The following is a 15,616-nucleotide window of genomic DNA, read 5'->3' as shown; positions in this document are numbered from 1 at the left end:
GATGTTTGTGGAGGAATCATTTTCCTCCCCCATCGCTTTCATCCCAGTCCAAAAAAAGCCATCAAATATCCCCGTTCTGTCAATGCTTTTGGCAGGGAAAGAAATATAAATGTCAACATATCTTGTGCGGAAATCCTTCTGTTGCTAATTAACCTTTTGCCGTTTGGAAGCTAGACTGAGCAACGCCTAAACACCGCAATTAAGAGCAGACAGAGAGACCGAGAGACAACATCTATGCACACGCTGCAGAGCAACGGCGAAACCATGGCGACTTCATTATGCCTGTGCACACATATTCACCTCCCTTCGATGAGGTGCACTGATTGGTTAATATTTCCCCCCGGTGACAGGGAAACAGCCTATTGGGCGGTTGTTTTTGAGAGTTTAACGGATTAAGGATATCTAGTTCGGCGTTAACCTCTGCTGAATTGGGAGAGGAACAGTTCGGTGGCAAGCCCCAGGTAGAAGGCGCAAGACGACAAAAGAGGAATTCAAATTTGTACAGTTTCACTTAAGGAGCACAAGGGACGCTGAGGGTCTATTATATTCAAGTTCAATATTTGGACGCAGCGACGAGAAGGGAGCATTCTCAGTTCAGCTTCCTGGCCACAGTGTAACTCAAAGGTTCTCCGCTGGTGTTTTCAGTGGGGCTCCCCGGGTCCCGGTAGGCCCCGGCTCCTCTGGGGGGGGGGGGTCACGAACCTGCAGCTTGAAGTACGTGTCAATTACAAAGTCAACCTATTAACATCTTCACTTTTCGTTTCTTTTTTCAAAAGTTTTACTTTCACCCAAATACAAAATCCACATATCTCACAGGGGCCGGCCCCAATACCGCAGGTAGGCAAACAAAATACCTTCCTATTCTTCTGGGATAGGCAGAGCAGAACGCGAGGATGGAAATGCGGTTGCTAGCATGATGAATACTAAGGAGTCCAGTCCAGACGCGGACAAGTGATTGACATGGCTTTGAGGAAGGAGGAAAAAAGGGAGTCTGGTTTTGGCAAGGGCAAGGGGTTGAGGCAGAGGGAATGCTGGGTGGTGCCAGAGTAAAGTTGATCCAGTGTAGGATGAAGGGGTCTTCTGAGCATCGACAGCGGGACCCTCCACAGACACAGAGTGAGTAAGTGAGTAAGTGAGTGAGCGAGTGAGACCCATAAAAACAACACAAGGAATTAGTCACTGAGACTAAAGATAAGGTTCAACCACTGAATTATATGCACAACTCAAGACGGCTTAATACACATTAACATGCAAAAAGTATAATATACATATACATTTTTATTTTATTTAACCAATTTCTTTGTATATTATTTGGGTTAGGGTTAGGGTTATTCAATCATTCAATTCTCATTCTACTTCTTTTATTATCCTGCTGCTGTAACAGCCTCCTTCCCCACCCGGGATTAAGTCCATGTAATCGAATTACGCAAAAGACGCTCGAATGTCAACTCCCAAATAACAAAATACAGTTGGCTCTTTATCTGGTGTCAAAAGGGGTCCATGACTCAACGTGGACGGTGCTGTTTACGCATTCAGCCGGCGGCGTGGTGACGCACAAACAGTGATGTGTGCGATGTTTCATTCCCGGCTTGATGCACTTCTCTCGGGGGCTGACAGGTGTTTAGCATGAAACCCACTAAGCTCGGAAATCAGGATTTTCCAAAGCAATCCCAGACCTTACACGCGGGCCGGGGACGTTCCTCAATGTCAGCCGTGATTAGGTCTGGGGAAATACTAATTTCTCCCAGAGCCTAGAACCGAACGTCCTTGCAAGGCATGACAAATGGTCCTGTATGGTCAGCATTGATACCTATCAGCTGCTCATTAAAAATGTAATGCCGACATGAATATTTACCTAGTATAATTACCGCTCACTATTGCGATTCTGTGCGGCGGCCGTGGCAAGATGAGCCGTGTCACTCCGTGAGTGCGATCTGATCCCGGAGAAGGGTGAAAGTGGTCTTCCACCTTGATGAATATTGCAAAGGTCCAAGGATTGCCTGGGCGTGCCAACCCGTGCGATCCACCTTAATCAGTGGGATAATTGATGGCATGTGCTTACCTTCGCTAAGGCGCTAATTGATACACGAAAAGCCCACCGAGCTGCATAATTTACCCAGAGAGAAATAGAAGACGGATGTCTATGTGTTTCTGTTGAGGGGGATTCATTTGTCTTTAAGTGACTACCAAGTCCAAGCTGAAGGCTATAGATTAATACTTCTTCTTTCCATGTGCATTTGGCTTTAAGCCACAGGATTGCATATTTAAAGCATGAACGTTCATAATCAAGAACGGTCGACAGGCTCTTGACCTGTGCAGCACCGTTCACATCTTCTACTGGTGTCATTCTCTCAAGGCATCAGCCCTTCTGTGAATCAACAAGCCAATAATGATTGGGATTTTCCTTTATCAGCCCCTTTTCTCTCTGACAGAAGATAATATGGGGCGAGTAGCATGAAGTATGAGCAGAATTCATAAAGAGGAGATAAGGAGGGAGGGGGAATGCAGAGGTTATCCTGGAGAGCCTGACTGCTGGGGTAAACCTACTGGGAGTCGGGAGATCCAGGGCCGACGTCCTCTGTGGTTGCAGCCAATCAACAGCTTAGAGGTGGACACCTCAACCCTGTTCCTATTGGAGCTCAAGATCAGTATGAGGCAGCCCCGTTGAGGAGCGTGTCCCTCCTGAGAAGGTCAGCGTTATGGTGCTCAGGAGCATGTACTGTATATCGGCAACACTGTACTCCCACAATTCAGGCGCATGCTCACTCAGATGTGCACAGAACGTGTCCAATCAAAAGACTAGAGGCTTTGGAATAGTACAGCGTCTGGGCTCACAAAACACATACAAGCCTTCACAACTAAATCAGAGTTCAACAGAGTGGACAGCATCCAAAAAACTAGACTAAAAAACAACACACATTCTGTTGGGAGCATAGCTTGGGAACATTGTTGAAGTTACTCAAAGTCTAGTACCCAAAAGGACTGAATGGGCCGTCTCGAGAGAGGAAAGCAGCAGGTTATGTGCAAATGCTTTTTTTGGCATACACTGTTGAATGCTGATGGCAGCATATCCTTCACCAGGTAACCCCAAACCCTGTGCTTCAGCTCCTATTAAGACACCTCTGCGCATCCATAAATTCACTGCTCATCATTTGAATTGTTTTAATGATACAAATCTGTTATTAGTTATATTATTAATATTATTATATATTATGAATTATTAATTATGAACTCGTCGAAAACCAGGTTTCCTGGTGTAAAACAACGTCTTACACATCTCCTTACTCTGTAGGGGGACTGGCAGGTGCCATCCTTTAAAGACACAGTCATAATGTCAATGTTAGCAAATAGAATCTCAATCTAAAATTGGAATCCAAAAAAGAACATATTCACCGACAATACAATGCGCTGGGCTAATTTGGGGCGGGGCTTGGTGTGAAAGAATGTACCGTTGCATACATGTCTGATGCTGGTTCCTGTGTTAGATCCCAGGAAAGGAAACACCTACAAACACCTTGAACAAAGAAAAACGCACATGAGCACTTGAAAGGGGCAACATTGTGAAAAGACAAGTCGACACACTGAATGACAGCTCTTTAGCTCTTTGCTTTGAACTCTTAGCCGTCGTTGTCAGGCAGCAAGTGGACACCACCCAGCTCTGCTTCTGAAGAGAGCAGCTCCCTGTGATGTCGACAATGTGTTTTCAAGTTAGTTACTGGATGGAGGTTGAAACGCACAGTTCTTTTGCTTGCTGCTGTGCTCCCGAGACACACCTTTGTTTGTGCATTTTAGTTTCCACACCTTTTAGTTTGGTTAACTTGGTCTGGTTTCTGTTAACACAGCAATATTTAAGAGAGGAGCAAAATATGGAAACAAACACCATACTCGGCAAAAACAACTTAACTCTTCAGAAAAAGAACCACGCAACCATATCGGATCACTCTCGTGGAGGTATCAAAGACGTTCTTGCAGTAAAATAAGAAAACAATATTTTAAAGACCAGCATCCTACAAAATACAATATTAGTATATATTGTGTTTATTGTATGCATCCCGATAATATGAAATATATATCGAATGGCAACTAAAATAGAAACGTTATCTCATCAATTGCGTGGAGGTAAGTTATGGCAAGTCTCTGGGTGTCATAACAATGTGCAATGCATGAGCCTCTCATTCAGTTTGAAGGCATATCATCCAGACCACACATTGAAAACAATGGTTTGATCCATGTTCTAGCGGCTAGCCCATGACTCATGGCAGGCACTTATTTGCCTGTTCATTTTCATCCGCACATAACGTATATCATTAGCATACTTCGCTTTTTAGCAAGCACAGGTATGTTCTAGGCTAGCCCAACTGAGTTGTTTTGGTCCACAAACCTAACTAGAGAGGGACTAATTGTATGTAACCACTCTGCCTCCTCTTCTCACACCTACTTGCACACAAACTAGGTGTGAAAGCTTGTTGAATCAACAAGATGAACAGTAGAATTGGTACTGATTAACACAAAAATGCACGCGCACACAGGCACAGACAAACAATGGCAGGGAGAAAGAGCGCGAAAGAACGAGACTGTAAGTAGTAGTGTTTTAATTCATCTTTATGTAAATCCAGTCATTTACGGTTGCCTTAACAAATCAGGGATCAAGTGGATCAACATCAAGCGGAGAAGAAAGTGCAAGAGGGGATTACAATAGAAGAGAAAGAAAGAGAAACTCTCTGCGAGGAAGGAGCTCGAAATCCAGACGAGGGCAAAATGAACGCTTTGTTAATCGTCTGAAACGCGGCGCGTACCGTAAACTATTACAGCGCCGCCTCCAGTCTGAGCCCCCCCTTCAACCCATGTGTGTGGAGGCCGGGGCCGAAGAGGGTTCTCACATGGTAGAAAAATACAGTGGCTGTTTCTTTTGCATAATGCTCTACTGAGTTGATGTTGTTTTTTTTCCCTATGGGACCGATGTAAATTGAGCAGCTCGTTCCTACAGTCCCCCGACGATGCTCAAGATACTTTTCCTTTTGTTTTTTGTTTTTTCATGTTTTTATTCGTTTACACCCTAAATCGCAAAGAAAGAAAAGCCCCTCGATGCATTGCTACATAGATAACGTTGTGGGTATATGCTCTAATCCGAAAGAAGGGCTAAATGAAATCCCTCACAGCACTGCTTAATCAAACCATAACGTCAGCATACAGGTCCTAGCACAATCCCGGACCACTGAGTACACTGTCACTCTAAATAGTAAACATCGTTTGGACAGAGGAAAATAACAAACTAAAAAACAAAACAGATCCGAGCACATCTACTCCAAACCATTCACATTCCATGTTCTCTACTATATTTCATTTTTTTTGGATAAGTAAATAGACTATCAAAAAAGATACATTATAATGGTGCATTACTGTACTCTTACCACACTCCCTATCTTTGAGCGACACGAAAGACATGAAATAATATGGTTTGATACAAGATAATAATACAAAAAACATATGGATCTTTAAACCTCTCTGTTGTGGGGTAAATGATTGAATGACAAATACCATGCACTTAAGGCAACTTTTTCTTCCATCCTCAAAGTAATTTGGATTCATATTGTGGTAGACTGACCCTGGCTTTGTAGGTAAAGGCCACTTCTATTTCAAGCACTGTAGTGGTTTGATTCTAAAAACGTTTCAAAGAAAGGGTCAATCCATCGGTTACACCGAATCTCTGCGTTGCATCAGAGATCAGCGTTGAGTCGCGGACGCACGAATGCTGATGTGAAAATTCAAACCCCATGCAGAAAACAGGTCTGAGGAACAAGGTGATGGTCGCAATTAAAACACGTTCTCAAACATGTTTGGGGGGGGGGGGGGGGGGGAACAAGGCTTGTACTCCGCCAGGGCAGTTGTTCAGACTCTTCTTGTTATTATCGCAGATCAAATCGTTCGTCTGAACTGTGCTGATGTGCTATAAATGTCTGAGTCACCGCGCCGTCTTTCAACACAGAGCCTAGCAACCGAGTCCAGCACAACTTAGCACAAATAAACCCACAGATGCTTATAACACGGCCATTAACACCCAATAAAGGCAGAAAACTGCTGGGAAAAACAAAACAATTAGTGCCGGGAGTGTGGTTCGGGGCACCGATCTTTCGGCTTGAGTTTTGTTTAAGTCTTTTGTTTTCCTCAGACACGTGTTTCAATCAAGTCTTGCAGTCCAAAGTCTTTCCCGGTCAGAGCGCCATAATCCATCTTCTGTAATTCCGCCATCGTGCGATTTAATTTAGTTTTTTCCGAGTGTGATATCAGCATCGGTGAGTTGGGTTGTAAGAATTGTTGCCCTGACCAAGCCTATGAGCAACATGTATGGGCCATTCAAAACAACAACAACAACAATGTTCTTTTCGAACACCACAGATGTAATGACACCATTGTTTTGTCCAACGTTTGTCCTCTGGTCCGCTCCCCCAGGCACCCTCAACCCAAACCACACTTAGGGATCGGGCCGAGTGCTCAGTGTGACTAAGTCCTGAAAAGTCCTCCACTGAGCAGTGCTCACGAGGGGCTTGATATCATACCCAGCCTCCAGCTGCTGATGCACTGACCACACTGCTGGAGCCTCACTACATGGATGAACCCTATAGTGGTGATAAAACACTCCAACCCAGCGTCCATCAACTAAGGATGCACACATACACAGCCTATACACATTTGCATCGTACTTGAAATATACTTTGACAGAAGTAGAAGTTAAAAAATAATAAAACAAACATTTAAAAGTCAACAATGGCTAAAATTAAACAAATATAAATGTAACAACCTATGAGGGTATGCACGTGTGTGTGTGTGTGTGTGTGTGTGTGTGTGTGTGTGTGTGTGTGTGTGTGTGTGTGTGTGTGTGTGTGTGTGTGTGTGTGTGTGCAGTGGCGGCTGGTGATCAAAAATGTTGGTGGGGCACAGTAATAGACAGGGGGTCTCGGGGTGGGGGGTCTGGGGTCCCCCCCCCCCCATAAAAAAAATGTAATTGAATAGATTCGATTTCCTGTATTCTGGTGCATTTTGGGGATGGCCACTACATATTTACCTACTATTCATTCAGATTCATAGCCTACATCCTGACTTGCAGGGCCTGGACAAGCTAACACTGCATATACAGACCTACCTCATTGCCATTCCACCAGCCATTTCTATTTTATCCATTGTTGTTATTCTGATATTGAGACAAATCATGATCACTGTCCTATAGCGTCCATTTTTTGTGAGTCTCAATGTCCACTTCAAATGCGGTTAGAAATATGGGACAGTTACTTCATTTTTTGTTTATATGCTACAGGCCGAAAGACTAAATTAATATGTAACTTACTTGCTCCTTTTAAGTATAACATTGCTTGGGGAGTCCAATTCCTCCAGTGAAAATGGTGGAAAGTGCTTACAACTCTCTGCTAGTTCGCGATCTCTCTTCTCTACATGTGGTTGTGGTGCGCGAATGCTGCTGAGGGAGGTAGCCTATTTGGTTGATTCGCCGAATTGTCCAGTCATGTGGTGATACCAAAAAAGAAAAGCGATACCATTGGCGTGGGGCGCAAACTGGTGCGACCCGACGGCAAATTTTCTTGCGCCAATGAAAAGCTGTCTCTGCTTGATAGACAGCAAAAAGTTAGCGTGCTTACATTGACTTCAACGTGGCCGGCGCCCCTGACTTGGAGGAGGGCTTTATTTGGAATGACCAATAACTAGCCTAGCCCAAATCATTGACGTTCACATGCATTTAAATGGTTGCTGGCAGTGACAAGTATATCACACAATAAAACGAGGATAAACGCTATGTATTTTTGTTGATTTTGATAAGTTTATTAATAGTTGGCAGATATATTGAAGTGAATATTTCACGGAGGGCCGGCTCCCTAGAGCCCTCTATTGACCCATCGCCACTGTGTGTGTGTGTGTGTGTGTGTGTGTGTGTGTGTGTGTGTGTGTGTGTGTGTGTGTGTGTGTGTGTGTGTAAGTTTGAACACTCAATGAAAAACAAACATGCATGACATGTTTCTAGGTTGGATTATGAAGAGATTGTTTTGTATGAGGGTGTGTTTGGGTCCATTTTCATCGTCATATTTATGAGTCTGTCAACTGTGTGTGTGTGTATATATATATGTGAGTGTGTGGGTGTGTTTGTGTTTAGTTCTTCCAGTAGCTACAAGGCGTTGGATGTGTTGGGGCTCCATCCCATCTGATAGGCTCTCTCAAGCGTTCTCTTGCAGTCCTGCATCACCGTGCTGAACACGATGTGAGGGTACTGCACAACCAGCCTCTCCACTGTCTCCTCGTTCACCTGCAAGTAGACAGAGCGAGGGGTGGGGGGAAACAGAGAACAGTCTGTGAATCACGTTTTGATTAAATGAGCAAGGAGTTAATTCAGCCTGGAGGGGGAAGGAGTAGGAAAGGGTGGAGAGAGAGAGAGGGAAAGTGAGAGAAAGAAAGAGCGAGCAAAAGAGAATTGGATACAATGGGTTATGCAACTCAACCTATTCAATTTGTTTCTCCATAATATTTTTATTTGATATGAATGTCATCATTGTAATGTTGGCGTCGTCATACATGCATGTTACTCCCACACACAGACACAAAAAACCACAGTATAGACAAGACCAAGAAGCTCACGAGGCAACACCGTCATTAAATGGGCGCTAAACAGGCGCTAAAAGGCTATGAGTGCAGGCTAACAGCCCACACCGTCCCCCTGTGGCGACCAGACCCTCATCCTACTGCGATCGGTAGAGAGCTCCAGCATCTTGACAATGAGCAGAGACAGAGCCCCCCCAGAGACCCAGCGGGGCTAACCACAATCCACCCAGAACTGTCTCCCCACCCAGCCCGTAGGCATGACACTTTCCAGGGGAAGGTGATGTATAAACACTCACACATGCAGAACACACTCGCGCCGCGTTGCCAAAGCTCTGACAAAATATTTCACGGTTTCCTCGTCCAAACATTTGGCTTTCACAGTGTTTTCCATTAAAATATTTGAGCTGAAAGGCGACAGCTTTCCCAGACCAGATTCCTGATGAGTTTTGTAATCTTTTTCCATTGTCATCGTCTTGAGTCGTTGTTTTCTTCTTGGGGGTCATGATAAGGATCTGCTGAAAGTTCTCGAAGTGATTGGGGTTCGCCCTGGACGGAGAGATGTGTAGATACACAGTTGTGGTTGATGGAGGTGAAGGAGTGCCTCTGACCAGACAGCAGACCCCAGCTCTCGGGTGTCTCTGGTGAGAGGATTAAGAATCTGTCAGGGCTGGGTTTTGGCTGTGCTAAAGCTGTCCTACATCCCTTGTTCAGAATGGTCAGTAGAGGGTTAGGAAGGGATAGGACCACAAAACAAATATATTGTTCCTGTCGATCTAAGTCACGATCAAAGGGGTAAATGAGCATCAACGTTTCTTTCTATAACTAATCTAATCTAGCAATTTATTCCAACATGTGGAACATGACATGTTTTACTTGATGTGATGTACTATTTTGTTTCTAATTGAACCTTTATTTATTCATGCCTGGTTGGCCTGGCATCAACTTCTTTGTGCCTTGCTATGTACCCTAACATGCTGAACTACTGTTTTCTTTCAAAGTTAATCATGCTAAGCTAAACGGCTACATGTTTAGCCTGGCATAATAACCAAGCGCAGATATATTGCAATGTGTATTTCTGGAACAGCATCATGAGCTCAGGGAACTGAGGCACCCAGAGCCATGCTTTCCCCTGCTATTATCGCAGTTGTGTAAAGTTTGTTATGACACAATGGCGAGACTCATTAGGAGATAAAACGACAAACCCTTGATTGCCTTCATAACATATTACGCCGTATCATGAAGAGAATGAACCACCCAACTCTGCCACTCGTTAATCAGCATAATTACAATTAAAAGAGATTTAAAGAATAGACCTGTCAGAGAGATGGGAGACCATTACCTTAATGAATGCTTATTTAGTGCTGCTCGACTTGTCACGCAAACCACGGCAGACACAAAATGGCTCCCCATCAGAATGCAGAATCATTTGCTAATTGTAGGTTGCGGAAAACACAGAATGCCGGCACAGTTTGATAGGCAGTTTGAAGACAAACTATTTCATTGGCCAATAGTGTTGATTTTGGTTGTGCAATATGCGTGCAACAAGTCAAAGGCGTTAATTAGAAGTCTGAAAGCAACTCTTGCCCTCAAGCTGATTCAAACACAGTTAAAGTGCTAACCTCTTCTATGTATTTGGCTTTTTTAACAAGCATCATTGGCATGGAAATCCAACACTCAAATCCAGAGGTGATGACATCACCACACCTGCAATGATATTTGGAGCCCAGACCCTATGTTGATACGTTGTGTCCCAGTCAACTCTCTGGATATCGGCCAAAGAGAGTATCCCCACCCCGACCCCCCAAAAAAAATGATCTGGCATTCACTATTTCAACCGAGAGAGACTGAAGCTTGAGCAGAGCAACGCTTCAACATGCATCCTGGGAACAGCGACACGTTTTACAGGGAAGCACGTGCAGTACGGCCCTAGCCGGGATCGGAAAAGCGGAACTGATATGGTCTTGGGTGACTAGTTCCTGCCCTCTACGGCGCTGACGTGGTGAACAACTGTGCTGTCCCAGACCGGCATTGCCTCGGAAACACGGCTGCCAAGTTTATAGGAGAACCCGTACGAGGGGAGCAGATCGCTCTAATCTTCTGGAAGCATCTGGGAGCACAGCCACAGCGATCTGGAACCAAGCCTACACTTATGACATTTTCTCCCTTTTTAACTTCAAAGATAGCTGCCCTGTAGATGTGAGAGCGGTGTAATGCTGACTGATGGGTAATGCAGTGTTGTCAGGTTTTACAAGTGGAAGAGAGAGAGAGAGAGAGAGGGATGGAGACAAAGCTTTATGTATCCGAACCCGTTTGATATAGCTGAACATTTTGATTGAGTACTCCGCGGTCAAGGATAGTGGCTGGGTCCAGGAGATGTGTACACATGATGTGGGTATAGGAGGGTGTATACATCCCCCCCCCCACACACACACACTTTTCCCTCCTTCTCGCACATGTTTTTAAGATGCATATCACCGTATGCATGCATCTCTCATTCCCGTCCACTCTCAGTCTTCCGGTATGATGTCATGCCAATACCAGTGTTCTGGAGTCATTACCCCTTCACTGTTTAGTTGAGCGAGGCACCAGCGACACCATGGACGACAGGACGTCATAACCGAGTGCAACTTGGTTGCAGCTTTGCGTTTTAACACAATGTATGTTGACCAGATGTAGGCAAAGAGGGACGGATGGACTTTAAAGTTGAGTTACTGCTATTTTCCAAACTATAGCCTTACTGCCTGGAATGAAGGCTGTTGCTTGTGTAGCCCAGGCCTTTCCCAAAAAAGGAACGTTTTAAAAATAAATTGCTCATTCCATTTATTCTTCCTCATATTCTCTTACGCGCTCTTTCGAGTCCCTGCCTTGATCAGTGGCCTGATGAATATAAATGCATACGGAATGCAGACGACAAAAGATTACCATCTCACGATGATTCATTGTTGATAAAATGGAGCCCATGTCGATTGAGGTGAATATTTGTATCAATTGACCCCAACGAAACACCTTCATTTGCATACGATTCAAACCCTTGCACTGCACTTGGCAGGGTAGCTTTGACACAAAAGATAATCATGTAGGGAGATGCAGGCAGGACCCAATCTATTCTACACAGAGTCATTTACTAACAATCACAGCCTCGCGCAATCCTTTAACAACAAATGTTTGAAAATATATGTCTTGCCCTCGTTTATTTTCCTCAATGTGTGTGTGTGTGTGTGTGTGCGCGTATGCGTGTGTTTTGATACGCAGAGCTTGTTGTCTGTATTGAGCCGAGGGTGAGTGACTGTTCCCCTGGTGACCACCCCGTCGCCAGAGTGCTCCCCTCTTCTCTCGTCTATACAGCACCGGCTCTCTCCGAGACCCCCCCACTCTTCTGATGCAGACGCACTCCATCACCTGGGTAGAATATACATTAAGCAGCGACGCAGGACCGCCTCCTCCCCCCTCCTCCCCCTGTAGGCAGCGCTCTGTAGCGCGTCGTTAACGTGACTAATGCCCGCTAAGTTTGTGTTCTGGGAGGGCAAGGGGAGACGAAAGATGGGGTTCGTGAATTGATAATGAGGTATGCAAACACGGCCAGGATGCGCTGGCGTCTGATGTGCGCTCTGAGAGCAATCCCTGAGTGTCGCTGGTGTTCAAAGAGAAAGAGATATCTAACTCAATATATGCAGTATATATATATATATATATATATACATACATACATACCGTGTATATATATATATACCGTATATATATATTTTTTTTGCAATATGGGCTTTGCTTCTTCAGATAAAAGGTATACCTAAAAAGATTTGACTCAAAGGAAAATTAACACTATTTGCCTTTTCCTTTTCTTTCGTTAAACAAAATTGGCCCCATTCCCTTTCCAAGTTTGTCACAGTTTTCAGGCCCCAAGCCCTTAGTCTCTCTTTGTCCATGTGGCAGCCAGTGCTAAAGCCGGGCCCATAAAGAGAGACTAACATCCTGAGGCCCTTCAGGGCCCGTGTCCACTCCCATGCACAGAGTCCATCAGTCAGCCAGTAAATACATTTGGGCTAAATGTTTAAAAAGGCCATTTAGCCAGAAGAAGAATGCAGTGTATCAGATCTCAGGCGTCTTAAACAGGACCGGATTTAAACGGGATGAGATTTATAGCGTTCTTTAAACCGGTCAAAGTAAAAGCTGGGGCTGTAAAGTTTTGCAAGGACAGGGGGGGCTGTGGTGGCTGGTTCTAAAGGAACTGATAAAAATGGGGAAAAGGTTAAGGAAGGGCTAGAAGGAGGGAGCTGGAGCAGAGAAAGGAGCAGGGATTACATCAATTCTGACTTTTCTTGTGTGTGTGAGGAATAGTTGGTATATGAGGATTTAGAGGGATGCGTTTGCTCATTGGTTGAGAAAGTAGCCTTTCAGAGTTGTTAAGAGCAAGGCAAAAGTGAGGAAGCATTCTGGGGGATGGAATTGTGAACATACCTTATAAAATACCAAAAAACAGAGGTCAGGCCCTGCTGGTCCAACTCACGCACCCCGCATCCCTGCACAATATCAGACCACTCAAACAGAGGGTGGGATACACACCAGCACAAAAAAACACGCACACACACACACACACACACACACACACACACACACACACACACACACACACACACACACACACACACACACACACACACACACTTCAAAAAGCTCACAGAGAGAGATTCCGAGGCCCGGTTGTAAACCTTCTACCCGCCGTGCGTGACAAAGGTAGCTGAGTGTAGGAGGTTTGGCCCACCCTCACACTGCTTAATCTCAAGAGAAGAAAAAGAAACGGTGTCGGAACATTCCGGCCCCACCAGTGACAGGCACCCGGTCCTAGCCACGCAAGAAAAAAGGTGATCTAACCTTTGAATAGGTGGTCGATGTAAAGTCCTTGTTGCATTCGGTACTTTGAGTATTCAAACAGGCTGAATGTGACTCTCTAGAAAGGGTTCACATAACACCGTACAGTATAGCATGTCAATTTATAGTACGGCATGCCAATAAATCATTGCATTAGTTTATATGGCATTTATGTATTAAAAAGATGCTAATAATAACGTTCTCAATGAATTAATGCTTAAAAAAAATTGCTCAGGAGACGGCAAGCATGAGATACACAGGAGAGATATAAACAAACAAGAGACAGTGAACGACATAGAAAGAAATACAATACTGGTGTACACCCCTGATACTAACTGCTCCGATAAAGTATATGGAGTTCAATCAAAACTGTTTACAATATTAGGTATCGTATTGTCAGCGATTTGTAAGGCAAGATCATCTATCTCTCTCTCTCTCTCTCTCCCTCTCTCTCTCTCTCTCTCTCTCTCTCTCTCATAGGAACAGATTCCACAGCAGCTTACTGGGGTCAGACATTGGCAATGAATGCCATGAGGAATACATTTATACAAGTACTCACACAAAGTTTAATTAAGCTTCTTTAGACAGTGCTTTCCCTTCACTTGACAGGATAAATATAGCCCAAGGACACCCCATCCCATTCCACACCTCAAAACATAAGTTGAGACATTTCATAGTTTGAGAGTTGTTTTTGTACAGGGTGGAATAGATTGTGGAAATCAATGCACCTCTTTTAAAAGGTAGGAGGAGTGAGCCATTTTTACCCTAAGAAAGGAAAATAGTAGGTCGGAACAATTTAACAGTAGCAAGGAGAGACCTTATGGGAAATTATACACCATTTCATTATTTGATTTGAAACAGGTGTGAATAATCTGTCACCTAACACTAATGGAAAAAGTACTGACGGTCTGAAATCGTGTCATGGATTATATACGTTTATATCGTTTCATTGCTTGCCGCGTTTAATCGTGATGGCGTCGGTCTGTTTGTCCGCTTCCCTTCGACCAATCCGAGCCATCTGGGGGTTAAAACTCGGCAGCTAACCAAATTGTCGTCCAACTCCCCCGATTGTGCAAGACCGTTTTGTACAGGCCTTGCCTGAAGGCAGAGGAAATGGGCTACATTCTATTAGCATTAAAACGCATCAGACAGAGCGCACGCCTGGAGGCTAGAAACCAGTTGTGGCCACCTGCTGTATATCACCATGTTTGTAAGAAAAATAAACACACAGACACACACAAACACACACTGTTCACCAGAAGTTAAATATTCACTTTATGGGCAACCACATCTGTCATGATTCCACCATGATGTGTTCTGCCATGCAGAGCACTGGGTGTTTGGAAGAAGAGGAGGAGGACGGGCGTGCGAGGAAGGAGGAGAAAGAGCACAGCAACAACAGGAAACTGAGGAGATCTGTGTAGGACTAATTGAATTGCCGGAATACCTGAACCCTGAATGCACACGACCTTGGATGACCTTCCCAAGAGAGATACACAGGAATAGAGGGACACAGGGTAAAAAAAACGGAGAGAGACAGGTTGTGAGTGAGGGGGGAGAAATGAAACATAAAAGAATGTGCAAGGTTGGGATTTCTTATGTTCGTGTGTGTGTGTTTGGTATTGGTTTTGTTGAAGGTCTTAGTCCCCCCCCCCCCCTTCACTGTTGGCCTTTTGAAAAAACAAGATGAAGGGATCATCATCGGGGAGGTGTCTCGGACACAATCACACCAATCGATACCGCTCCTCAGCCGGGATGACTCCAGATTACATTGAAGATCACCAACGGCAAAAGACTCCTTCAAACCTCTCTCTCCTCCTGTGAAGGCACCAGGGCCCGACCCAGACGAGGAGAGAGGACCCAAACAGGAAGGCTGAACCCTACCGGCTCCTGTGTCAGCGCTCGCTTAATAATTAAATCCTAATTCCCGCCGCCCTCCCCCCTCTTTTTTCCGTTGACAGCCCACATCAAACAACACTTTCGGCCCGCCGAAAAAAGTCTAATTTCCTAAATAACCACTATAAAGGCTTCCCAGCGCCGCACACTAGTTTATCCTCCCACCGCCGATATAAACCTCGCGGCCCTAAACAATTAAGAGCCTTGTTTGTGTCCGCAGATTGCTGCGCCGTGCCCATCCTCCGGCAGCTGG

General features: G+C 44.7%; 1 protein-coding gene across 1 annotated transcript in view; it reads right to left on the bottom strand.

Annotated features, from left to right (window-relative positions):
• Nucleotides 1–4,584: 4,584 nt before the first annotated feature.
• The window catches only part of fbxl17 (F-box and leucine-rich repeat protein 17), a 193,357-nt gene continuing 182,325 nt past the window's right edge, over nt 4,585–15,616 (bottom strand). The window contains exon 11 of the mRNA XM_060054570.1: nt 4,585–8,308. Within this exon, the coding sequence (XP_059910553.1) occupies nt 8,171–8,308 (138 nt within the window). The 3' untranslated portion in view covers nt 4,585–8,170. The remainder of the gene's footprint in view (nt 8,309–15,616) is intronic.

This window comes from Gadus macrocephalus, chromosome 6, assembly GCF_031168955.1.
Source record: "Gadus macrocephalus chromosome 6, ASM3116895v1".
Classification (NCBI taxonomy): Eukaryota; Metazoa; Chordata; class Actinopteri; order Gadiformes; family Gadidae; genus Gadus; species Gadus macrocephalus.
This window is presented reverse-complemented; position numbering and strand designations above follow the sequence as displayed.